The sequence below is a fragment of the Theropithecus gelada genome, chromosome 7a (assembly GCF_003255815.1).
Source record: "Theropithecus gelada isolate Dixy chromosome 7a, Tgel_1.0, whole genome shotgun sequence".
NCBI lineage: Eukaryota > Metazoa > Chordata > Mammalia > Primates > Cercopithecidae > Theropithecus > Theropithecus gelada.
Genome location: NC_037674.1, coordinates 20,294,218 through 20,321,915, shown reverse-complemented (window position 1 = coordinate 20,321,915; position 27,698 = coordinate 20,294,218). Strand labels below are relative to the sequence as shown.

Below are 27,698 nucleotides of genomic sequence, written 5' to 3'. Positions count from 1 at the left end.
CCCAAAAGGGAGCATTTTACATTAGGGACATCTCGATAATATTTTATAGAAAATAAATGCCAAGATATTTACAATTTAATTTAATATTTCTTCTTCAATTTGTTTTTTATAGCAGACATATTAATTTCATTTTGAACATGATATGCCAAATACCCTGAGCTTCCAGGAATGAAGTCATGTAGCTCCCCAAGGAATTTCTTCATGGCATCAATTGATATATAACCTACAAAATAAAATAAAAAATATATAGAGATATATACTTGAAACCCTCTCATACTATTTGCTTTTCAGTGTCTTTGATTTATTAGAGTTAAGACTTCTAAAGAATGTTTTTAGAAAAGAGGTAAAAAGAAGAAATAATACCAGTGAGAAGATGTTCCATGAAACCTTATAACTATCAGGGAACACCTCCTCTTCCCCTTCCCACAACTTTCTGCCACCTTTTAAGAGATTAAAAGGTGGATTAAAGCCGCTTTGACTATTGAGATTGTGATGTCTAGGTTGGGGCTAGAACATGAAAGTACTTAGACCAAAATAACTGGGAAGTGTATCTAGCTTAGAGGGTAATCACTTAGAACTATCCATCCAACCAGCTACTAACAGTGCAAAGAGTTCATCTTCCCTGTTTCAGCAGGTAACACTTTCCTGCACTGCTAACACTGGAATAGGATTAAAAAAAAAATGAAAAATTGATATTACTGCTCAGTCAACAAAGATAATGGATAAGAGTAATTTTGATGTCAATTAGTTATCCAAAATAGATATGAGTCATATAAAAAAACACTGCCTAGAATGGAGATGGTTTAAGGACTCTATCACTAAGCAATATTAATTTGATATCAATTGCTTACTATTTAAATGATTACATTTTATGTGTAACACAAGTGTTTATGGCTTTTACTAAAATTGAAATCTAATTTAAAAGTAAATATTGTGTGAAAAAATTCTGGTAGAGCTCAAGGATGACTGAATTTAGAACACCGTACCATCAAGATCAACAGGATATCCATGCATACTGTTTAATCATTTCTAATAAAAAATAATAAATTCACAGTTAATAAATTAACTATGAATCCAAGCATATAAAATTGACTAGTATCTTTAAAGATATTTTAATCATGGTCATTTACTTTAGGAGCTCTTCAAGCACTATTACTATACTCTATGAGTTCATAATCTTTGCCTAATGGCTATGTATCTGTGTAAAATAAACTAGTGCAGAAAAATATCACTATTAGTGTTTAGTTAATTGCACACATACACTGTGTGAAACCTCTGAAGATGTGCGAGGATAGGAATTTAAAAATTACTACATTAGTAAAAAATATTCCTGTAAGTATAAGAAGGATAGGATATTTATAGCATCAGAAATAGATTATTGTAATTTTTGAATAGGTAAGGACTTTAGGATGAAGTGGACAGAAACCTAATTTAAACTAATTTAAACAAAAGGGGAGTTTACTGGAAGGACATTGCCATATCATCCAAGCTGTGAGGAAGGCAGGCATATTGCTGGGACTCAGAGTTAATTAGAACCAGCTACGATCGCTCTCAACCAGTCTGAAGTTTTTAGGGGTTTTTTTTCCTGGTCTGTGTGTGTGTGTGTGTGTGTGTGTGTGTGTGTATGTGTGTATTTTTTTTTTTTTTTTTTTTGACAGGGTCTTATTTTGTTGCCCATGCTGGAGTGCAGTGGCACTATCACACCTCACTGCAACCTTGGTCTCAAATTTTTCTCTATGTGTTAGCCTCATTTTCCTTTTTGGAAGCAAGTTGGCTTTCTTTTCATGGTAGAAAATATGGCCAATGACAGCTCCTAAGTTTTACATCTTAGACTTTTGATCACCTAAATGAGAATGACTTGATTTGCTATGTTCCATATCTAAAAATCCAGAAGATCTGCCATTAGCCCAGTTCAAATCAGGCATTCACTCTCAAAGCAAATGTTGAGGGTGGGGAGTAAGCTCATGTTTAAAAAAATGTCTGTTCCTGTGTTATCCAGATAAACTGGGAGGGAGAAGGGAATTCCTAAGAAAGCACTCCTGGTGGACAGTCCCACGTGCATCTGTGATAGCCAGCCACTCAGTGGTCCCAACTGATCCCCACCTCCTGATATTCACAGTCCACTACCATTTTGTACTTGGTTTGATCTGTATAACCAATGGCATATGACAGAAGTGATGTTATGTCACTTCTGAGAGTCAGATGTAAAAAAGACTAAGGCTTTTGTCTTGGACATGCTCTTTCTTATTCTTGGATTTTTTACGCTGAGGGAAGCAAACTACCTACCATGTTGTGGATAGTCTTTATGGAGAGGCCCATTTGGTGAGGAGCTGAAGCCTTTGGCCAAAATCCAGCAAGGACCCAACACCTGCCAATAACCACTTGAGTGAATTTTGAAGTGGATTTTCCAGTCCCAGTTGTACATTGGAATGATTGCACTCTAGCTGACAACTTGACTGCAACCTTACAAAAGGCTATGAGACAGAAGTACCCAGCTAAGATACTCCTGGATTTCTGACCTTAGAAACTGAAATAATAAATGTTCACTGGGCCAGGGGCAGTGGCTCATGCCTGGAATCCCAGCACTTTGGGAGGCCAAGGCAGGAGGATTGCTTGAGCCCAGGAGTTCGAGACCAGCCTGGGCAACCCAGTGAGACCTCATCTCTATAATAAATAAATAAATAAATAAATAAATGTTCATTGTTTTAAGCTGCTAAGTTTCGGAGCACTTTGATTTACATCAATAAATAACTAATATAGCATCTATTATAGATTTCCAAACTTTTATCAGAACTTTTTGATTTGAAAATTGTTGCCAGCAAAGTATTTACAATTATTAGTAATTGCTTTCTTACTCTTATTAATCACATATGTAACTGTCAATCAGAACTTCTTATCATGGGTGATAACAAGTGATATTAGTCTGAGAGAATTTAATTCCAGTCAAAAGCTGAAAACAAAACAAAAAATCTTTTGATGTTTTAGGGGATATTTGGCGATGTCTAGGGACATTTTTGGTTGTCACAACTGGGGGAGAGATTTGTGCTGCTATTGGTATCTAGTGGGCAGAGGCCAAGGTAAATATTCTATAATGCACAGGACTGACACTCTCCTACCCTCGCCCAAACAAAGAATTATCTGGCCTAAAATGCCAGTAGCACCAAAAGTGAGAAACCCTGTTCTAGGCTATTGCCCCAACTTGTATTTTCTATAAATAAAGACCACAATTAATTCTATTTTCAGAAATTTAATAGTCAATGAGTTGAACCCAACCCATTCCGAGGAAGAGATAGTCAAGTTTTAGTCTCAAAAATTGATACCACAGCCTAAATTAGAACTCTTAGTCACTAAGTGTTTAATTAACACGAGCTGATTTTTTCCAACAAGAAGTTATTCCTTCCTGTGCAAGCAGATGGGCATGATAAAAAAAGAGAAGTACTTGTCATTTCACATCAAAATTAAAAACAAATAAATTACCTCTAAAAATGAAGATTTCTTTCAAGAAATTGCTATTATTTAATGCAGAAATACAAAAAAGCAAATTTATCCAATTGAGCAAATAAAAACATTAAAAATTTTTACTTTAGTTCTACCAATAAAATTCACAATAGAGTATTACCACAGATTGAAATTATACTTTTAAAATTGTAATTTTTAAATAGTTTTAAAAAATTTGTTTTTGTGTTACACTGTTATGTCTTTTTGAACAATCAGACTGTTTCTTTATCCAGCAATAATACATAAAGCAGCACTATTACATGTCCAAATGTAGGTATATGTCCTTATCTATGGCTGATTTTAATATTTATCATTGTTCTTTTAAATATATTAATAAATGTTTGGTAAGTCCAAATGAACAGGGATAGTAATATGGCAAGACATCTAGGATCTAGGAAACTGGACTAGCTGCAAGAGGTAGTTTTAATATTGCTAAATAAAGAGAAAATGATGAATACACAAATTATTTTTTAAATAAGTGTTCAAAAACCCATACTTTAAAAATTGCTCTTTTAAAAACTGTTTTTAAAAAAATCTTTATTTTTAAAATTGTTATCAATGACTCCACTGAATACCACTCAGATCAAAGTATCTAAATATCCATCTCACTCAACACAATTCAAACCCCAATGGCCACTTTTCAGTTGGTCCCCTTGGTTCTACCCTCTCAATGTCAGCTGTGGTTAGTTGTCTTCTCTTTATGTAGGACACTAGCATAGGAAACCCAAATATGGAGTCCACGGACACCTAGGTAATCCATGTATAGGCTTCTGGGCATCTGTGACCCTTTTACAATTATATGTAAAGTTTGTGTGTTATGTTTTTTGTTTGGTTTTTAAAAGACTTATATATTTGATATTGAATGGAATGGCAGTGTGTGTGTTATGTTTGTATGTGTGTATGCTAAGGAAAGGGGCCTGTGTTTCATCAGATTCTCAAAAGACACTATGATTGGGGCTGTTCATATAATTTATCTTCCAAACTAGGACACTTGAGAATTAAAAACTAATGCCAGAACAACAGCATAAACCACATATAAACAGGGACATGTGGTCACCCTACCTTGATACCATTGTTTTAGCACAGAAAATATAAAAGCATATTCCTGGGTCAATTCTGCAGGTAATTTATTCAATATGTAAAGGATGTCTCCTCCATTACCATGCTTAATAGAGAAGGCTCTACTTTCTACACATTTGAAATACAACAGCTTTATTCAACACAATATTCCCTTGTTTCTTCCCTACCTGAGTTTACTGTAAATTTTTTTTTAAACTACCTGTTACCATGTTGTTAACTGGGTAATTCTGTAGAGGGAAGTACATCTGCTTTTCTACAACTGGAGTTCTTATAAAATGCTTTTCTGGGCTGTAAAATAAAACATATAGAAAGTCACATATATATACTATATATATGTCTATATGTATTACATTTATATTAAAATATATTTATAAATACTTATAATAAATATTTACATTTACTATAGTATATTACACCACATATGTATATATTTGGATTTGTTTTACAAGTGAGAACTCATTCCAGGCAATATATATAGTGATTTTTAAAAAATATATAAAATGCTTCACAAATATGCATGTCATCCTTGCTCAGGGGCCATGCTAACCTCTGAATAGTTCCAGTTTTGGTATATGTGCTGTCAAAGTGAGCACATATATAGTAATTTCATTGCTCTTTGATCAGACTTCAGTCTTAATGGGGGAAAATGTTAATTATGAACTTCTTTTGTGCTTTTAAGTAATATAAAACCCCATATAGATATTCTGGTGTTCTTGGCCACTTTACAAAACAAGTATTTGAGTCTATAGAGTCCTGGGTCTTTTTCTCAATACCCCTGAAAGTACACTAATGCAATACTATATATTCAGACAAAATACACATATACATATGTAATATTAAATCTGCCAAAAGAAAAGCATAGTAGATTCTATTTTAAATGATCACAACATATTTGTTAGTGTTCAAATAATTGGGCCTCTATTAACTAGTACTTCCACAGTTTACTATAACAAATAAAAACTGATGTCTGGGCCCGGCGCAGTGGCTCATGCCTATAAATCCAGCACTTTGGGAGGCTGAGGCAGGTGGATCACCTGAGGTGGGGAGTTCAAGACCAGTCTGGTCAACATGGTAAAACCCCATCTCTACTAGAAATACAAATCAGCTGGGTGTGGTGACATGGGCCTGTAATCCCAGCTACTCGGAAGGTTGAGGCAGGAGAATCGCTTGAACCCAGGAGGCAGAGGTTGCAGTGAGCCAAGATCGTGCCACCGCACTCCAGCTTGGGCAAATGAGTGAGACTCCATCTCAAAAAAAAAAAAAAAAAAAAAAAAAATTGAGGTTCTAATCATACAATTGTAAAATCTAAAAAAAATCATATTCTAATTTTTAAAAGCTAAAAGGTGGCCAGGAACAGTGGTTCACACCTGTAATCCTGGCATTTTGGGAGACAGAGGTGGGTGGATCACTTAAGGTCAGGAATTTGAGACCACCCTGGCCAACATGGTGAAACCCTGTCTCTACTAAAAATACAAAAATTAGCCAGGTGTGGTGGTGGGCAGCTGTAATCCCAGTTACTTGGGAGGCTGAGGCAAGAGAATTACTTGAACCTGGGAGGTGGAGGTTGCAGTGAGCCGAGATGGCGCCACTGAACTCCAGCCTAGATGACAGAACGAGACTCTGTCTCAAAAAAAAAAGCTAAAACGATCTCAACTAAAAGATCCTATTTTCATTCATGTCTTTTTGAACAGTCACTATTTAAAAGTGACAATGTTTACTATACTTAGACCACATATAACTAATAATATAATTGTATAAAAAGAAAAACCTCAATAATTAAAAATTGGAGTCATCTTTAAATTTATTATTTTCCTAAAACTCTAGAAGTACACTGAGTAATAGCAAAGGCTTTATTTTCCATTTTTAAGGCTGGGTGCGGTGGCTCACGCCTGTAATGCCAGCACTTTGGGAGGCCGAGGGAGGTGGATTTCCTGTGGTCAGGAGTTCCTGACCAGTCTGGCCAACATGGTGAAACCCTGTCTCTACTAAAAATACAAAAAATTAGCCGGGCATGGTGGTACACACCTGTAATCCCAGCTCCTCAGGAGGCTGAAGCAGGAGAATCACTTGAACCTGGGAGGCAGAGGTTGCTGTGAGCCGAGATTGCGCCGTTGCACTACAGCCTGGGCAACAAGAGCGTAACTCCGTCTCAAAAAACAAAAAAACAAAAAAAACCTTCTATTTCATTTAAACTCTCCCAAAAGAAACTACTCATTAGGATGAAATCCTACAAATAAAGCAAAATTGTGCTCCCAGAAAAGTCAGGGACCACCCATTATTTAATTCTGGCCAAACAATAACAGAAAAAGGGAAAAGACATTGGGGGGGGCAGATGAAAAGGAAGACATATTGTGAAAGAAGGAATACTTTCATTACTTTATAAGTCTCGCTCTGTCGCCCAGGCTGGAGTGCAGTGGTGCGGTCTCGACTTACTTCATGCTCAGGCCTCCCGGGTTCACGTCATTCTCCTGCCTCAGCCTCCCAAGTAGCTGAGACTATAGGCACCTGCCACCACGCTTGGCTAATTTTTTCTATTTCTAGTGGAGATGAGGTTTCATTGTGTTAGCCAGGATGGTCTTGATATCCTGACCTTGTGATCCTCCTGCCTCAGCCTCCCACAGTGCTGGGATTACAGGCGTGAGCCACCGCGCCCGGCCAGAATACTTTCATTATTAACAAATGATATGACTATGCACCCTGAAGAGCCAAGAGAATCGATTAAAATATCCTTAGAATCGGGGGGCGGAGCAAGATGGCCGAATAGGAGCAGCTCCAGTCTTCAACTCCCAGCACCAGCGACACAGAAGACCGGTGATTTCGGCATTTTCAACTGAGGTACTGGGTTCATCTCACTGGGGAGTGCCGGACGATCGGTACTGGTCAGCTGCTGCAGCCCGACCAGCGAGAGCTGAAGCAGGGCGAGGCATTGCCTCACCTGGGAAGCGCAAGGGGGAAGGGAATCCCTTTTCCTAGCCAGGGGAACTGAGACACACAACACCTGGAGAATCGGGTAACTCCCACCCCAATACTGCGCTTTGAGCAAACAGGCACACCAGGAGATCATATCCCATACCTGGCCGGGAGGGTCCCACACCCACGGAGCCTCCCTCATTGCTATCACAGCAGTCTGTGATCTACCGGCAAGGCAGCAGCGAGGCTGGGGGAGGGGCGCCCGCCATTGCTGAGGCTTAAGTGGGTAAACAAAGCTGCTGGGAAGCTCGAACTGGGTGGAGCTCACAGCAGCTCAAGGAAACCTGCCTGTCTCTGTAGACTCCACCTCTGGGGGCAGGGCACAGTAAACAATAACAAAGCAGCAGACACCTCTGCAGACGCAAAGGACTCTGTCTGACAGCTTTGAAGAGAGCAGTGGATCTCCCAACACGGAGGTTGAGATCTGAGAAGGGACAGACTCCCTGCTCAAGCGGGTCCCTGACCCCTGAGTAGCCTAACTGGGAGACATCCCCCACTAGCGGCAGTCTGACACCCCACACCTCACAGGGTGGAGTACACCCCTGAGAGGAAGCTTCCAAAGCAAGAATCAGACAGGTACACTTGCTGTTCAGAAATATTCTATCTTCTGCAGCCTCTGCTGCTGATACCCAGGCAAACAGGGTTTGGAGTGGACCTCAAGCAATCTCCAACAGACCTACAGCTGAGGGTCCTGACTGTTAGAAGGAAAACTATCAAACAGGAAGGACACCTACACCAAAACCCCATCAGTACATCACCATCATCAAAGACCAGAGGCAGATAAAACCACAAAGATGGGGAAAAAGCAGGGCAGAAAAGCTGGAAATTCAAAAAACAAGAGCGCATCTCCCCCGGCAAAGGAGCGCAGCTCATCGCCAGCAACGGATCAAAGCTGGACGGAGAATGACTTTGACGAGATGAGAGAAGAAGGCTTCAGTCCATCAAATTTCTCAGAGCTAAAGGAGGAATTACGTACCCAGCGCAAAGAAACTAAAAATCTTGAAAAAAAAGTGGAAGAATTGATGGCTAGAGTAATTAATGTAGAGAAGGTCATAAACGAAATGAAAGAGATGAAAACCATGACACGAGAAATACGTGACAAATGCACAAGCTTCAGTAACCGACTCGATCAACTGGAAGAAAGAGTATCAGCGATTGAGGATCAAATGAATGAAATGAAGCGAGAAGAGAAACCAAAAGAAAAAAGAAGAAAAAGAAATGAACAAAGCCTGCAAGAAGTATGGGATTATGTAAAAAGACCAAATCTACGTCTGATTGGGGTGCCTGAAAGTGAGGGGGAAAATGGAACCAAGTTGGAAAACACTCTTCAGGATATCATCCAGGAGAACTTCCCCAACCTAGTAGGGCAGGCCAACATTCAAATCCAGGAAATACAGAGAACGCCACAAAGATACTCCTCGAGAAGAGCAACTCCAAGACACATAATTGCCAGATTCACCAAAGTTGAAATGAAGGAAAAAATCTTAAGGGCAGCCAGAGAGAAAGGTCGGGTTACCCACAAAGGGAAGCCCATCAGACTAACAGCAGATCTCTCGGCAGAAACTCTCCAAGCCAGAAGAGAGTGGGGGCCAATATTCAACATTCTTAAAGAAAAGAATTTTAAACCCAGAATTTCATATCCAGCCAAACTAAGTTTCATAAGTGAAGGAGAAATAAAATCCTTTACAGATAAGCAAATGCTTAGAGATTTTGTCACCACTAGGCCTGCCTTACAAGAGACCCTGAAGGAAGTACTAAACATGGAAAGGAACAACCGGTACCAGCCATCTCAAAAACATGCCAAAATGTAAAGACCATCGAGGCTAGGAAGAAACTGCATCAACTAATGAGCAAAATAACCAGTTAATATCATAATGGCAGGATCAAGTTCACACATAACAATCTTAACCTTAAATGTAAATGGACTAAATGCTCCAATTAAGAGACACAGACTGGCAAACTGGATAAAGAGTCAAGACCCATCAGTCTGCTGTATTCAGGAGACCCATCTCACATGCAGAGACATACATAGGCTCAAAATAAAGGGATGGAGGAAGATTTACCAAGCAAATGGAGAACAAAAAAAAGCGGGGGTTGCAATACTAGTCTTTGATAAAACAGACTTTAAACCAACAAAGATCAAAAGAGACAAAGAAGGCCATTACATAATGGTAAAGGGATCAATTCAACAGGAAGAGCTAACTATCCTAAATATATATGCACCCAATACAGGAGCACCCAGATTCATAAAGCAAGTCCTTAGAGACTTACAAAGAGACTTAGACTCCCATACAATAATAATGGGAGACTTCAACACTCCACTGTCAACATTAGACAGATCAACGAGACAAAGTTAACAAGGATATCCAGGAATTGAACTCATCTCTGCAGCAAGCAGACCTAATAGACATCTATAGAACTCTCCACCCCAAATCAACAGAATATACATTCTTCTCAGCACCACATCGTACTTACTCCAAAATTGACCACGTAATTGGAAGTAAAGCACTCCTCAGCAAATGTACAAGAACAGAAATTATAACAAACTGTCTCTCAGACCACAGTGCAATCAAACTAGAACTCAGGACTAAGAAACTCAATCAAAACCGCTCAACTACATGGAAACTGAACAACCTGCTCCTGAATGACTACTGGGTACATAACGAAATGAAGGCAGAAATAAAGATGTTCTTTGAAACCAATGAGAACAAAGATACAACATACCAGAATCTCTGGGACACATTTAAAGCAGTGTGTAGAGGGAAATTTATAGCACTAAATGCCCACAAGAGAAAGCAGGAAAGATCTAAAATTGACACTCTAACATCGCAATTAAAAGAACTAGAGAAGCAAGAGCAAACACATTTGAAAGCTAGCAGAAGGCTAGAAATAACTAAGATCAGAGCAGAACTGAAGGAGATAGAGACACAAAAAACCCTCCAAAAAATCAATGAATCCAGGAGTTGGTTTTTTGAAAAGATCAACAAAATTGACAGACCACTAGCAAGACTAATAAAGAAGAAAAGAGAGAAGAATCAAATCGACGCAATTAAAAATGAAAAAGGGGATATCACCACCGACCCCACAGAAATACAAACTACCATCAGAGAATACTATAAACACCTCTACGCAAATAAACTGGAAAATCTAGAAGAAATGGATAATTTCCTGGACACTTACACTCTTCCAAGACTAAACCAGGAAGAAGTTGAATCCCTGAATAGACCAATAGCAGGCTCTGAAATTGAGGCAACAATTAATAGCCTACCAACCAAAAAAAGTCCAGGACCAGATGGATTCACAGCTGAATTCTACCAGAGGTACAAGGAGGAGTTGGTACCATTCCTTCTGAAACTATTCCAAACAATAGAAAAAGAGGGAATCCTCCCTAACTCATTTTATGAGGCCAACATCATCCTGATACCAAAGCCTGGCAGAGATACAACAAAAAAAGAGAATTTTAGACCAATATCCCTGATGAACATCGATGCAAAAATCCTCAATAAAATACTGGCAAACCGGATTCAGCAACACATCAAAAAGCTTATCCACCATGATCAAGTGGGCTTCATCCCTGGGATGCAAGGCTGGTTCAACATTCGCAAATCAATAAACATAATCCAGCATATAAACAGAACCAAAGACAAGAACCACATGATTATTTCAATAGATGCAGAAAAGGCTTTTGACAAAATTCAACAGCCCTTCATGCTAAAAACGCTCAATAAATTCGGTATTGATGGAACGTACCTCAAAATAATAAGAGCTATTTATGACAAACCCACAGCCAATATCATACTGAATGGGCAAAAACTGGAAAAATTCCCTTTGAAAACTGGCACAAGACAGGGATGCCCTCTCTCACCACTCCTATTCAACATAGTGTTGGAAGTTCTGGCTAGGGCAATCAGGCAAGAGAAAGAAATCAAGGGTATTCAGTTAGGAAAAGAAGAAGTCAAATTGTCCCTGTTTGCAGATGACATGATTGTATATTTAGAAAACCCCATTGTCTCGGCCCAAAATCTCCTTAAGCTGATAAGCAACTTCAGCAAAGTCTCAGGATACAAAATTAATGTGCAAAAATCACAAGCATTCTTATACACCAGTAACAGACAAACAGAGAGCCAAATCATGAATGAACTTCCATTCACAATTGCTTCAAAGAGAATCAAATACCTAGGAATCCAACTTACAAGGGATGTAAAGGACCTCTTCAAAGAGAACTACAAACCACTGCTCACTGAAATAAAAGAGGACACAAACAAATGGAAGAACATACCATGCTCATGGATAGGAAGAATCAATATCGTGAAAATGGCCATACTGCCCAAGGTAATTTATAGATTCAATGCCATCCCCATCAAGCTACCAATGACTTTCTTCACAGAATTGGAAAAAACTGCTTTAAAGTTCATATGGAACCAAAAAAGAGCCCGCATCTCCAAGACAATCCTAAGTCAAAAGAACAAAGCTGGAGGCATCACGCTACCTGACTTCAAACTATACTACAAGGCTACAGTCACCAAAACAGCATGGTACTGGTACCAAAACAGAGATATAGACCAATGGAACAGAACAGAGTCCTCAGAAATAATACCACACATCTACAGCCATCTGATCTTTGACAAACCTGAGAGAAACAAGAAATGGGAAAAGGATTCCCTATTTAATAAATGGTGCTGGGAAAATTGGCTAGCCATAAGTAGAAAGCTGAAACTGGATCCTTTCCTTACTCCTTATACGAAAATTAATTCAAGATGGATTAGAGACTTAAATGTTAGACCTAATACCATAAAAATCCTAGAGGAAAACCTAGGTAGTACCATTCAGGACATAGGCATGGGCAAAGACTTCATGTCTAAAACACCAAAAGCAATGGCAGCAAAAGCCAAAATTGACAAATGGGATCTCATTAAACTAAAGAGCTTCTGCACAGCAAAAGAAACTACCATCAGAGTGAACAGGCAACCTACAGAAAATTTTTGCAATCTACTCATCTGACAAAGGGCTAATATCCAGAACCTACAAAGAACTCAAACAAATTTACAAGAAAAAAACAAACAACCCCATCAAAAAGTGGGCAAAGGATATGAACAGACATTTCTCAAAAGAAGACATTCATACAGCCAACAGACATATGAAAAAATGCTCATCATCACTGGCCATCAGAGAAATGCAAATCAAAACCACAATGAGATACCATCTCACACCAGTTAGAATGGCGATCATTAAAAAGTCAGGAAACAACAGGTGCTGGAGAGGATGTGGAGAAATAGGAACACTTTTACACTGTTGGTGGGATTGTAAACTAGTTCAACCATTATGGAAAACAGTATGGCGATTCCTCAAGGATCTAGAACTAGATGTACCATATGACCCAGCCATCCCATTACTGGGTATATACCCAAAGGATTATAAATTATGCTGCTATAAAGACACATGCACACATATGTTTATTGCAGCACTATTCACAATACCAAAGACTTGGAATCAACCCAAATGTCCATCAGTGACAGATTGGATTAAGAAAATGTGGCACATATACACCGTGGAATACTATGCAGCCATAAAAATGGATGAGTTTGTGTCCTTTGTAGGGACATGGATGCAGTTGGAATCCATCATTCTTAGCAAACTATCACAAGAACAGAAAACCAAACACCGCATGTTCTCACTCATAGGTGGGAACTGAACAATGAGATCACTTGGACTCAGGAAGGGGAACATCACACACCGGGGCCTATCATGGGGAGGGGGGAGGGGGAAGGGATTGCACTGGGAGTTATACCTGATGTAAATGACGAGTTGATGGGTGCAGCACACCAACAAGGCACAAGTATACATATGTAACAAACCTGCACGTTATGCACATGTACCCTACAACTTACAGTATAATAATAATAAATAAATTAAAAAAAAATATCCTTAGAATCTTAAGGAATTCCAAATGGGTAGATATAAGACCAATACCCTCAATTCAATAACTCAGAGTGGCTGCTTTCGCTGGTAAAGTGGAGGTATCTTCAAGGAAATCAGAACCCGTGGTGATCCCTGGCAACTCGATCTATTTGGGGCTGTTTCTAAACATTAGGGAATGGAAACTCGGTGGCGGCCCTAAGTAGCCTGGTTTCAGGCTCTCATGGATGCACTCATAGAAGGTGATACCTGTATGCTACCTTGTGAAAAAACCCCAGCAACTCCAGTTTCAACATATTGAGGAGATGCTTCTGTTGCTTCCCATTTTGCCCATATGAAGACATCAAAAAAGGACTTAAGGATTCAAGAGAAGTCTTATGTTAAAAAAAGAATTACATTTTTGGAAGAAAAGCTTACAGGAGCTCAATTAGATGAAAAAACAAGTTTTGTGGAATAGCAACAAGTAAATAAGGCCTATTATGCATATTGAAACATTTGCATTGATAGAGATAATTTAGAAAGCAAATCAGATAAAATGAGTAAACACAAGTCTGAATCTTTAAAAGTATTGAATGAACAGATGCAATCTAAAGAAGCAGAACTCTAGCTAAGGACAGAGGTGGAAACTCAGCTGGTGATGAGGAATTTCCATCTACCTTCATCAAACTGGGAGGTGGAAAAGTTAAGCAGTGACCTGAAGATCCATGGTTTGGAACAAGAGTTGATGAGGAAAGAATGTAATGATCTCAAAATAGAACCACTCAAAAACCAAACAAATCTATCTGTATCAGGAAGACAATCTGAAGAGCAGAGATCTCTGAAGAGTAAGAACTTGAAGTGATAATACGCAGAATGCATACTGGCAACTGAGGAGATAAATGTCTAATTTATATCTGGTGACTCAAGTGCTAGCTGAACTATTAAGAAAACGGAAAACCCCAACTTCAATCAAGACAGCCTGCACCTCAGTAGGATGCATTGAAGACCCTTGCAAAGATGGCACAAAACTGCACATGATGAATTTTACTGCAACATACACAAGACATCCCCTTCTCTCACCAAATGGCAAAGCTCTTCCCCTTTACCAGGAGATATAAAGGTTTTATCAGAGAAAGCAGCCCTCCAATCACGGACAGATAATGAGAGAGCCATTCCTAATGAGGGCACACACTCTTATGGCAGAAATTCTCTGGAAGATCATTTTGAGTATTCCCAATCCCTCCTGACACAAGTGAGACAGCATTTAGGGAAATTAAAAGTAAAATTTTGGCCGGGCGTGGTGGCTCATGCCTGTAATCCCAGCACTTTGGGAGGACAAGGCGGGCGGATCACGAGGTCAGGAAGTCGAGACCAGCCTGGTTAACGCGGTGAGACCCTGTCTCTACTAAATATACCAAAAAAATCAGCCGCGCGTAGTGGCAGGCGCCTGTAGTCCCAGCTACTCAGGAGGCTGTGCCAGGAGAATGGTGTGAACCCAGGAAGCAGAGCTTGCAGTGAGCCGAGACCGCGCCACTGCACTCCAGCCTGGGCGACAGTACGAGACTCCGTCTCAAAAAAAAAAAAAAAAAAAAAGTAAAACTTTGCCTTTTAATCAATGTGCCACCACTGCATTACTTGGATCAACATAATCAAAATTTCCTTTATAAGACTTAACCCTGAAGAGATTTATCATTTCATCACAAGGACACTATCTCTCAGTGGTTCTCTCAAGAAATTACTTAACAAACTAAACGTAGATATTGATTAAAATTTTGGAGAGTCCTTTAGTACATGCATTTGAATGTACTATATGATATTATGTAGTTTATTTCTAGTATGAAAGAATACCCTCCAGCTCCATATTCTAAGAAACAGTTATATGCTACTATTTTTTTTTTTTTTTTTTTTTTTTTTGGTACATGGCTTCACTGTTTCACTTTGGTTGAAGCACAGTGGAATGACCACAGATTGCTCACTGCAAACCTCAACTCCTAGGCTTAAGCAATCCTCCTGCCCCAGCCTCCCAAGTAGCTAGGACTACAGGAGTACACCACTACACCCGGTTAATTTTTTTTTTTTATCTTTTGTAGAGACTGGATCTCTCTCTGTTGCTCAGACTAGTCTTGAACTCCTGGCCTCAAGCTATTCTCATGCCTCAGCCTTCCAAAGTGCTGGGATTACAGGTGTGAGCCACCATGCTACTATACTAATTAATAAATACCTTGGGCCCAGAAGTTTAAGACCAGCCTCAGCAACATAGTGAGATGCCATCTTGACAAAAAAAAAATTAATTAGGCTGGGCAAGTTGGCACACATATAATCCTACCACTTTGGGAGGCCTAGGAGGGTGGATTGCTTGATGCCAGGTGTTTGAGACCAGCCTGGACAACATGGCAGAAACACGTCTCTATTAAAAATACCAAAAACAACTGGCCATGCATGGTGGTACACACCTGTAGTCCCAGCTACTCAGGAGACTGAGGCATGAAAATTGCTTGAACTCAGAAGGTGGAGGTTGAGAGGTTACAGTGAGCCAAGATTATGCCACTGTACTCCAGCCTGAGTGACAGAATGAGACCCTGTCTCAAAACAAATTTTTTTTTTTTTTTTTTAATTAGCCAGGTGTGGTGGCACACATCTGTGGTCCTAGCTACTCAGGAGGCTGAGGTGGGAGGATGGCTTGAGCCCAGGAGTTCCAGATTGCAGTGAGCTATGATCATGCTACCTCACTGCAGCTTGGGTGACACAGCAAGATCTTGACTCACATGCACACACACACACACACACACACAATTACGTAAATAAATAAATAAATATAAGGTGTTTAAAAAGAAAAAAAAAAAAAAAACTCCTCTTTATACCGTAATTTCCACATCTGAGAATTTACATGAAGAAAACTATCAAAAAAGTAGAGTAAGATTTATTTTTAAAAAGATGTGCATGGAGGTGTCATAAAAGTCACAAATTGTAGGCCAGGTGTGGTGGCTCATGCCTGTAATCCTAGTAGCATTTTGGGAGGCTGAGGAAGGAGGATCTCTCACCGGGGAGGTTGAGGTTGCAGTGAATTGAAATGACACCACTGCATTCCAGCCCTGGGGGTGAGAAAAAGCTTTTGTCTCAAAAATAAGTAAATAAATAAATAAATGTGTTAAACAAACAAAATGAAATGCCATATGCTGCCATTTCACATCATAGTATCAAATAAGAATTTTCGACTAGGCCTGGTTTATGCCTGTAATCCCAGCACTTTGGGAGGCTGAAGCAGGTGGATCACTTGAGGCCAGGAATTTGAGACCAGCCTGGGCAACATGCCGAAACCTCATCTCTACTAAAAACACAAACAATTAGCTGGTGTGGCGGGGTGGCATGTGCCTGTAGTCCCAGCTGCTCGGGAGGCCGAGGCACAAGAATTGCTTGAACCCAGGAGGCAGAGGTTGCAGTGAGCGAGATCACACCACTGCACTCCAGCCTGCACTCTAGACTCCAGAGGAAGATTCTGCCTCAATTAAAAACAAAAAATGAAGGTTATTACTGGGAGAGGATTTGGGAGAAATGAGGATTTTATACTAATTCTGTACTGCCTGATTTTTTGTACATCAAGTTTGTATGATGTAAAAAAAAAAATCAATGTCCCCAGTAGTATGCTAACAAATGCTCCAGCAGGTAAATTGAGGGTATATTTTATCTATGTTCACACTGCACCCTCTGCTGTTTCCACAAAGAAAAGACTCAAAGTACACACCTACCCAGGGTTTATTCATATCCTTTGTCCATTTTTGTTGTTTTTGGATTGGACGTATTTTTCCCAGATTTGTAATACCTCTTTGTATACTAAGGAAATTAGCCTTTATGGGAGAAAAACTTGAACAGTTATATAAATTACATCATTACTTTTTATTTTGAAGAATGATAACTACTGTTTGATCATTTTTATTACAGTAGCTAAATACTAGACTGCAGGGTACCCCAGTCCCATCCTCCCCTCCCCCGATTCTACTCCTGGCTTTCTTTCCGTGTCCTGACCAAAAATCACAGAGTGCTTTGACTGCTCTGTGAGACAGCCCAGTGCAGGGTTTTCCCAGTGGGCTTGAACTCAAACCAGGACCTTAAACATTTCCAGGCACTGATAAAAGTATCTAGGTTGCTGCTCAAAACACTGAAAGAAACTGGCCTCAGCCCTGAGCCAGATTCCTTAAACCCTCATACAAACTCCATACCCAGAACCCCTCACGGTGGATATACCTAGGTAGAACACCCCTTTTATCTTGTCCATTGTAAGGATTGGTGTAGTAATCTGCAAGTTCCCTCAATAAATGCTTTAGACTGATTACTCTACTTAGTGGTTCTTTCTTTAGAATCCCAACTGACCACAACTTGGGACAGTCTGGGGCACCCCCTTGTGGGGACTGCCCTGCCTCCACTTTTAGGTTGACTCTGGCCACAGGTTTGGAGGATAAAACATACACTTCTGAAGAATCAATGTTCCCTATGAATATTTGAAAAGCAACTGAATTGGAAACCATGGAACTAGAACTAGATCATGTATAAGCCTGCAATGAGAAGGCCTCTCATAAATTGGTCCTAATATAAGGGCAAGGCCATGTTTGTTTGTCTTTTTAAATTAATTTCTTGTTTCTCTTTGAGACAGAGTATTGTTCTGTCACCCAGGCTAGAGTGCAGTGGCGTGATCACGGCTTACTCCTGGGCTCAAGTGATCCTCCCACCTCAGCCTCCAAATAGCTGGGACTACAGGTATGTGCCACTACCCCCAGCTAGTATTTTAAATTTTTTATAGAGATGGGGTATCCCCATGCTGCCCATACTGGTCTCAAATTCCTGGGCTCAAGCGGTCATCCGGCTTCAGCCTCCCAAAGTGCTGAGATTATAAGCATGCGCCACAACACCCAGTCTAAATTTAATTTCTTAAACCAAAGTAATGTATTACAAGCAATTTGGAAAGAAGAGGGGAAATCACTCGCCACTTTTCATCCTAATAAAATTACTGCTAATATGTAGTGTATTTCCTTCCAAGTAAAAAATGTATTTTAAGATTCTTTTGTAGTTCATAGCATGATGATTGGGTTTTCACACACAGAAACATATAATTTTTAAACAGTTTATTAACTGTTATCATACATAAAATCCTTGTTTCCTTTCTGCAGAGACAGTATAGTGTATTATACTATGAGATAGAATAGTATGCTACATAGTAAATATGTAGTATAGTATTTAATTACTGACATTTAAATGAATGGGCTCTGACTCACTTCAAATCCTGCTTCTCCCCTACTTAATAAAAGTTTGTAAGACTTTGGGGAAATTGCTTATCTTTCTAATCATAGATCTCTTTTTTTTGCATAATGGGAATGATTATAATGCTATCAGTCTCATAGGAAAACTGAAAATTAAATGAGATAAGCACACAATCAGTGCTCACAGATGTCTACATTGAATTGCATATCAGTGAAGTTTATGAATTCAGTACCTTTCGGATAATTCTTTTTTGTGCTCTGTTGCTAGTTCACCATTTTCCCTAAGGATCTTTATTTCATTTGGTGTTACTTCATCATGCTGTGGATAGAAAAATAAATCACAGTTTAAAAAATCATTATACTAATAATTCAATCAGTAATGTTTCTAAAAAGGAAAAATAAACTGGCAATATATATATCAAAAGCCATAAAATATTTACACATTTAAGTCCACTCAATCTAGCTTGGTGGAGAAAATTTATAAAATTTTGTCCACACACATATATTTATACTATATATTTTTAGAGACACATAAAGAAGACGAGAATTTTAAATATACCAGCTGTGATTATGTCAGATAAGCAAAACTTTGACTGATTTTATTCTCCTTTCAACTATTGAAATTTCCTCTAATGTGGTTATATTACTTTTTAGTCACAAAAATAAGGAAACAAAAAAACTTGCTACTAATTTAAACTTTCTTAAAATCCTTGACTTAAGGATTCCTGGGCTGCCTGTGAGCTACAAATCAAAACTGTAAAATAAGCTGAACAAATTATATTTCTCCTTCAAAAGGACAGTGAAGTATTTAGCTGTAAAGATATAAAATAACTCAATGTATGTTAAGCTTTTCCTAAATATTTTGTGAAAGCAACTAAGATACTGGTGTCTATCACATAATCTATTTTATATACCATTATGAAGTTTCTTTTCTTTTCTTTTTCTTTTTTTTTTTTTTTGAGACAAAGTCTTGCTCTGTCGCCCAGGCTGGAGTGCCGTGGCATGATCTCTGCTCACTGCAACCTCCACTTCCTGAGTTCAAGCAATTCTCCTGCCTTGGCCTCCCAAGTAGTTGGGATTACAGGCACCAGCCACGACATCTGGCTAATTTTTTGTATTTTTTAGTAAAGACGAGGTTTTGCCATGTTGCCCAGGCTGGTTTCAAACTACCAAGCTCAGGCAATTAGCCTGCCTCATCCTCCCAAAGTGCTGGGATTACAGGTGTGAGCCACCGCATCCAGACACTATTAAGAAGTTTCTATATTTATATAAAAACTTAAATCCACTCCAAACAATAATAATGATAATGCTCCCCAGATTTACCCTTGTTATTGCCATTCGATGAATACCTTCCACTTATATATACTATGGTTACATGATTATAATTGGCTAATACTCATACCAACCAATATTGTGAAAGAATTGACAAACTTTTTTTATCATGTAGTAATATAACTTCTAGAGTCAACATCCATACAAGTATGTTCTAGTGATTTTTTAGTAGAAAAAACATTGGATTGGGTTAGAGCTGAGAAAATTTAGCTCCACTTTGCTAATATCTGCCAACGTGTACTAAAACAGGTCATTATATTTTCTTTCCCTTAGTTTTCTCATGTATAAAGCTAAATGATGAAATTAGTGATCTGTAAACTCTAAAGTTCTGGTAGAGTCAATAATTACCATCAAATAATAACCATTGCATTACTGCTCATGTTCCTGGAAACACTGTGAAAAGTCAAGGATTAGATATTTCAGTCCTTAGTACAACATACTGTTACCTCCTAGACAAAAAAGCTGAAAGAACTATTATTTTCAGATGATGATGCCCTGGGAAGAAAAAGCAAATTAATAACAGAAATATAAAATATATGTTGATAGCCTGATTTTGGACATACTGTAAAGGTTTTCTATATGATGTGGCTGTGGGTTTAAAGTTTAAACAAAATAAAAAATAAAAGTGAAAGATTTTCTCCCTAACTCTTTGCTGTGAAAAATTTCAAACGTACCAAAAGGTTAAATAATAGTACAATAGGCCAGGCGCAGTGGCTCATGCCTGTAATCTCAGCACTTTGGGAGGCCAAGGCGGGAGGATCACGAGGCCAGGAGATTGAGACCATCCTGGCCAACATGGTTAAACCCTGTCTCTACTAAAAATACAAAAATTAGCTGGGTGTGGTGGCGGGTTCCTGTAATCCCAGCTTCTCGGGAGGCTGCGGCATGATAATTGCTTGAACCCAGGAGGTGGAGGTTGCAGTGAGCTGAGATCCCACCACCGCACTCCAGCCTGGCGGCAGAACGAGACTCCGTCTCAAAAACAAAACAAAACAAAACAAAACAAAAAAGAATAGTACAATAAATACCATATATCTTTCACCTAGATTCACAAAGTGTTAACATTTCCGACACCCTGAGTGCCTCCTCTCTCTTTTTATTTTTGTGGAACCACTTGAAAACATTTGCAGATATGACATTTCCACTCTCTAATACCTGGCATGTGTTTTCTAAAAATATACATTGTTTTATCTTTACAAGGCCACTATCACGCTTAAGAAAATAAAATGTAACACAGTATCACCTATTATACAGTTCATTGTTACATTTTCCCAATTGCTCTCCAAATGTCTTTTATTCCTCTTTTTTATGTCTCTTCATCTACTATGGTCCTATTGCTTTTTTTGTATTTGATGACATTAACTGATGTTAGAGTCCAGGTCAGTTAATTGTCTTGTGGTATGGTCCATATTCTGGATTTGTCTGAATGTTAACTCATAATTAAATTCGGGTGAAGTGTTTTGAACAAGAATACTACACAGATAATACTGTGTATTTATTATATCGTATCAGACTGAACATACTGAAAGGTTTCTCCAATAATGGTGATGCTAAGTTTGCTAAGTTAAAGTGGTGCCGGCCAGATCTCTCCATTGTAAAGGTACACTGTTTAACTTTGGAACTAATAACCAATCTGTGGGTGATAATTTGAGATCATGGGTTTATAATCCATTAATGACCTTATCTAAATCAATTATTATATTGAGGGTTTTAAAAATGGTGATTTTCGATTTTATCTTTCTTTCTATATTTACTAGCTGCTATTTTGTAAAGGAAAATTTTCCTTATCCCACCCTTTTCTTCCTTATTTTCTTCCTTCTTTCCTTTCTTCCTTCTGTCCTTCCTTTTTCCTTATGTCTGCTTTTGGAGTATCATATATGTATATGAAATGCTTCATGAATTTGCATGTCATCCTTGCGCAGGGGCCATGCTAATCTCTGTATTGTTCCAATTGTAGTATGTGTGCCGCTGAAGCAAGCACATGGATTCTTTTTACCTAACATATTATAATCCATTATTGTCATTATTCGTTTTAAAGCTCAATTGTCCCCAAATTTGGCTATTACTGAAAGATTCTGAAGTAAGTCAAAAGCATAAGTAAATCTGAGGCAGGATGGCAAAAGCTACAAAACAGCTACTTTTCCAGTATTGTACACATTTTTTTTCTTTTTTTGGTTAATCAGGCAACCCCCAAACCAGAATAGGTTCAGACAGACTCTTGTACACATTTATTGAGGGGTGTTATCCAAAACATTGAACAAACAGCAGCACATCACAGAAATTAACCAGTCAGAATCTACACTGGCAGTAAAGAACTGGTAAATACTATGCACCAATTATTCTCTTCTTATTACTAACAGAAGCAAATTTTCAAGTTTCTTATGGGAATAATTTTATTTATACAAAATAACCTCAACTTTACTAATGTACTACTATAAAACAAAGTTGCATCAAATAATATTCAATAACAGCATGCCGTTTAAATTTCTTAATCTGGGCCAGACACAGTGGCTCACGCCTGTAATCCCAGCACTTTGGGAGGCCAAGGTGAGAGGATCACTTGAGGCCTGGAGTTCGAGATCAGCCTGGCCAACATGGTGAAACCCTGTCTCTACTAAAAATACAAAAATTAGCCGGGCACGGTGGCACATGCCTGTAATACCAGCTACTTGGGAGGCTGAGGCAGGAGAATCGCTTGAACCCGGAAGGCAAAGGTTGCAGTGAGCTGAGATCGCGTTGCTACACTCCAGCCTGGGAGACAGAGTGAGACTCCGTCTCGAAATAAATAAATAAATAAATAAATAAATAAATAAATAAATAAATCTCTTAATCTGACTCACTGGTGCTAACACGTCACAAGTAAACATTTTAAGATAACTTCGCTTTCAGAAAATGTGAAACTGTCGATTCTAAACAAGTACCTTAATTTACTCTTACCTTTTCTATCAGAAAATGTTGGTCTTGTTCCCAAATAAAACTACCAATTTTTCTTCTTATTTCTGTGATGAGAAAAACAAATCCAATACTGTTTTTTTTTAAACCTTCCGAATTTTGCTTAAAGTCTGAAATTTCTAGGCCAGTGTTATTCTATTTTCAACAAAATCACATAACACACTTGTTAAAATGCAGATTCCTATTGAATCAGATCTTTGAGGAGGAGCTCTGGAATTTGCTTTTCTAAGAAACTCTCCAGATGATTCTAATACACTTTGCTAATCATTGTTGTAGACTTTTCCTGCTAGAATATATCTACATCTATATTTGTATCTCTATATACATTAGATGTGTGTATGTGTGTGTGTGTATATATATATCATTGAGGTATGTTCATCCACTCTTATATCTATATTTGTATCTACATATACATTAGATATATATCAGTATCTATATCTGTATCATTAGCTATACATTAGATGTATATATGTATACATATATAGATATACATCTGCATATATAGATATATCTATATATAATAATGCATATGTATCTATATAATGCATTAGATATATTAGATGTATATCTAATGTCTATACTATGGATACCTATATAGATATAAAAGAAGGGTGGATGAACAATATGTCTAGTTAACATGGTAGTACAGGAATTCTACAATGGTCCACATGTCAAAGGACAATGTCATCATCCAAACTCAATGATCTCAAAAGTTTTCGCAGTAGCCAAAAGGACAAAAAAGGTGGTATTACTCTAGACTTTTGCTGTCCAGTATGGCAGCCACTAGCTACATGTAGGTACTGAGCACTGGAAATGTGTGGTTAATCCAAAATGAGAGGTGCTGTGAGTATAAAATAAATACAGGATTTTGAAGACTTAGTATCAAAAAAAGAATGTAGGGTATCTCAATTTTTATAGATTATATATTGAAATGATAATATTTTAGATGTATTAGGTTAAATAAAATACATTCCTAAAATTATTTATACTCAGTTAATTATGTAATTAAGTTTTTTAGAGAAGGGGGTCTCACTATGTTGCCTAGGCTGGAATGCAGTGGCTATTCACAGGGGTGATAATGGTGCACTGCAGCCTCAAATTCGAGGGTTCAAGGGATCCTCCCACCTCAGCCTCTAGAGTAACTGGGATTATAGGTGCATGCCACCTTACCCAGCTATTTTTTATTCTTATTAATGTGGCTACTAGAAAATGTAAAATTCATATGTGGCTCACATTTGCATCTCACGCTTCTACTAGACAATAGGCAGATTAAAAAAGGTATGCTTTTAATTTTTAAAAAGAAGCACGTTTTCATTTAAAACAGATTTTTGAAAATTTAAATACATGTTAATATAAGATGCTAAACTCAAAGGCAGAATAGGAGTGATAGTTTAAAATCATGTAAGTAAATAGGAGTGATAAATTAAATCACAGCCATTCTACAAGATAAGCTCCTTGAAGGTGGGTATTCACTGATTGGCACAAGTAGTTTTTAAAATCAATTCCCCTATCCAGTCATTAATCAATTTGTGTAACCACTTAGAACAATTTAGTGTTATAAGTAGGTTTCACCAGGACATCGACTATGGAAGGAACCAAATCTCTGGGGTTTCTAATGGCTCTTTTATAGAAATAATTTTTAAGTTATTTGTCTTCTTTTCTTTTTAATACTCTCCTCACTGGGAATATGTACTCAGCTTCAATCTGTCTTTTTGGAGATGAACAGATATCTATTGGATAGGCAAGCTACATATCAAGAATTGGGTAATAATACAAAACCTATCAATGGGGTAAAGTTAGCCAAGGCCAGCCGCAGTGGCTCACGCCTGTATTCCAACCACTTTGGGGGGCTGAGGTGGGCAGATCACTTGAGGTCAGGAGTTCAAGACCAGCCCGGCCAACATGGTGAAACCCCATCTCTACTAAAAATATAAAAATTAGCCAGGTGTGGTGGTGGGTGCCTGTAGTCCCAGCTACTCAAGAGGCGGAGGCAGGAGAATCACTTGAACCCAGGAGGTGGAGGTTGCAGTGAGCTGAGATCACACCACCGCACTCCAGCTTGGACGACAGAGCAAGATTCCATCTCAAAATAATAATAATAATAATAATAATAATAATAATAATAATAAAGTTAGCCCAGAAAAAATAGGTAGGATTTGGGTAGGATAAGAAAGGGTGTTCCAAGCAGAGAAAACTAAAAGAACCAATCTCAGAAGCAGTTGATTTACTTCCCCATCGTATTTTCTAGGGGTGCTGAAAAAATTGATGTGAAAGTGCTTTCAAGTGTATTTTAAAAAATACAAATACATGGGTTTATTATCATAACCAATCTTTAAATATCAGAAGAAAAAATTAGGAAAATAATGAAGAAATTCAAAACTAGCAAAGAACACATCTATTAAATGCTCACCACATCAGACACCTTAAAACATTATCTTATTTTTAAAAATAATTGGAAATTATTAAAATAAATAAAGACAGGATCTCACCATGTTACCCTGTTGCCCAGGCTAGTCTTGAACTCCTGGGTTCAAGTGATCTGCTTGCCTCAGTTTCCCAAAGTGCTGGGATTACAGGCATGCCCTACCGCGCCAGGCCTATTATCTCATTTTATCCTCAAAACAACTTCAGAGAAGTAACTTGCTAAAAGATCACAAAACTAGTAAGCATTAGACTCTAGCCTGTGAAGGAAAGATCTGCGTCTGTCTGTCTCTCCATTGAATCCCCAGCACCTACCCAGGTTGCAACCTGGCACACAAGAAGAGCTCAATGAATATGAATAAACAATACATAAACAAAGTCAGGATATACACTCAAGGCAAATTGATCCAAAGTCCATGCTTTTTCCACTTGTTAAATAGATACAAAATTAAAAAATATGTGACTGAGAACAAAATAAGTACAGTTGAATTTGGCTGTTTCACAGAGATTAGCCGGATTTGACTGTCTGACAGGGATTGGCTGAATGATCTTTGCTAACCTTCATGCAGGCAAGCAGGAGGAAGAATGAAATGACCCAAAGCCACCGAGGTTTTTATTTCGGCATTAGCTACTGCAGAGAGATAGTAGGCATGAAAAACTGTAGCATTATCTTCTATGTAATCAAGGCTCTGATATATTCTAGGAGAAAGAAAGGAAATATTTTAGGTTATGAAACAAACAAGAATGTATTCAACCTTTCAAAAGAATAAATAAATAACTGGAAGTAGGGAGACGACTACATTGATGCATACATCTATGTGTCCTTTTCTGGCAAGGAAGGAAAAATGTATGGCATAAGATACTACTTTCTGGGGGCCTATATCTGGCACATCTCAGCTTTACAGGGTTGGTTAATGACCATATGAATTAGAAAACTTGATCTAAAACAGTCGTGTTTACTAGGCATCAACAGTGGATTGAGCTAGCAGCCTATGGGTCTTTGCTATAAATAGGGATCAATTAATCCTGAGGTGAGGAGCGCTCATGCAGTCAGAAAAACCTTAACATACAGAAAGCAACATCTTTTCTACAGGTGGAGTTAAGAAGAGCATTACAAGAAAAAGGCGTGCGTGAAGGCACAATAATGGCAGTTCGGGTTGACTGGGCTACGGAAGGCGGGAGAAAAACTGGGAAATAAACAAGGTAGGCACAGACACGATCTAAATCTGTAGGAAATCGGTGGGTGGAGGGGGGAGTGGGGAAAGGAGGATGTGGTAGGGCCCTGATCTGATGTCTGGTTTGTAAACAAAATCTGCAGCCCTGCGAAGGGGGATCTCAGGGAACAGATTCGAGGCACAGTAACAGTTTAGGAAGTTATTTTGATAGTCCCGTCCAAAAGGGAATTAAGGTGCTACTAAGTTAGTGGCAGTGAGGATAAAGAACAATTACAGGGATCTAATTCATGGTATTCGGCCACTGACTGTTTCATGGCGTAGGGTTGTTATTCAAAATTTTGGAGAATACAGGCCTTGGCGCAGGTATGAAGGGATATAAGATTTGATTTAGACATTGAATATCAGGGGCCTTCAAGGCGCCACACGCAGGTGTAGAAGCGGCAGCTGGAAACACACACTTGGAATTCAGGAAGAGGCCTGAGGACCAGGGAGAAGCCTGTGACACTGCAGCAGACAGGAAAGGTGGTTGTCTATTTCTTTCCCTCAAATCTAGGACTGAAAACTTGCCCTTTTCCAGCCTCACCCTATCGTCAATATTATTTTTTTTTAATTTTATTATCTTATTAATTTTTGAGATGGAATCTTGCTCTGTCACCCAGGCTGGAGTGCGATCTTGGCTCACTGCAACCTCTGCCTCCCGAGTTCAAGTAACTCTCCTGCTTCAGTCTCCCGAGCAGCTGGGATTATAGGTGTCCGCCACGGCGCCCCGCCTCATCAGTATTAGTGGACTGCAACTTCCTTCCCTAACTCCCGGCTCATCCTAACGTAAGTGGCGCTGCCAGGTGGCCCTCAGTACCTCAGCGTGTCTGGGTGCGAGGCATCACAGCTGAACAAGAAGTCGGCGGCTCGCGGGTCACTGATCGTCCCCCCTTCAGCCACTGTGGAGGTAAGAGCACGGGGTAAACCTATCAAGCACCCTGGACCCAAAGCATCAGAGAGAGGAGGATGCTCCCCTCACCACCTAACCCGCTGCTTCCACTCAGCTTCCTACCCCAGAATTGCCTCAGATCCCGGCTAACGCTGCGGCAAAACCAACCGCGCTGCCCTTGAAACATGGCGTCGC

The 27,698-nt window shown here is 38.8% G+C and overlaps 1 protein-coding gene, 2 non-coding genes and 1 pseudogene across 3 annotated transcripts; 1 reads left to right on the top strand and 3 right to left on the bottom strand.

Annotated features, from left to right (window-relative positions):
• TERB2 (telomere repeat binding bouquet formation protein 2) lies at window positions 1–27,698 on the bottom strand. Its single transcript, XM_025390557.1, has 7 exons — window positions 27,627–27,698; window positions 27,432–27,513; window positions 25,960–26,099; window positions 22,965–23,026; window positions 18,929–19,014; window positions 4,778–4,866; window positions 1–223 (listed from the first exon to the last, which is right to left on the bottom strand). The coding sequence occupies exons 1-7, from the start codon at window positions 27,688–27,690 to the stop codon at window positions 81–83; spliced, it is 666 nt and encodes a 221-aa protein (XP_025246342.1). The 5' UTR covers window positions 27,691–27,698; the 3' UTR covers window positions 1–80.
• LOC112628236 lies at window positions 5,068–5,171 on the bottom strand. The gene has a single exon (XR_003120397.1). It is a non-coding gene; the product is annotated as a U6 spliceosomal RNA (small nuclear RNA).
• On the top strand, window positions 13,688–14,285 carry LOC112627853 (annotated as a pseudogene).
• Window positions 21,905–22,008, bottom strand: LOC112628230. Its single transcript, XR_003120391.1, has one exon. It is a non-coding gene; the product is annotated as a U6 spliceosomal RNA (small nuclear RNA).

Bases quoted from the DNA above. Each gene is read 5' to 3' on its own strand.
- TERB2 (XM_025390557.1), bottom strand. From the start codon at position 27,690: ATGTTTCAAGGGCAGCGCGGTTGGTTTTGCCGCAGCGTTAGCCGGGAT. The intron at 26,100-27,431 runs GTACTGAGGGCC...TCTTTCTCCTAG, and splicing joins TCGCACCCAGACACGCTGAG to AATATATCAGAGCCTTGATT. The intron at 4,867-18,928 runs GTACTGAATTCA...TTTATTTTACAG, and splicing joins AAAAAAGAATTATCCGAAAG to CCCAGAAAAGCATTTTATAA.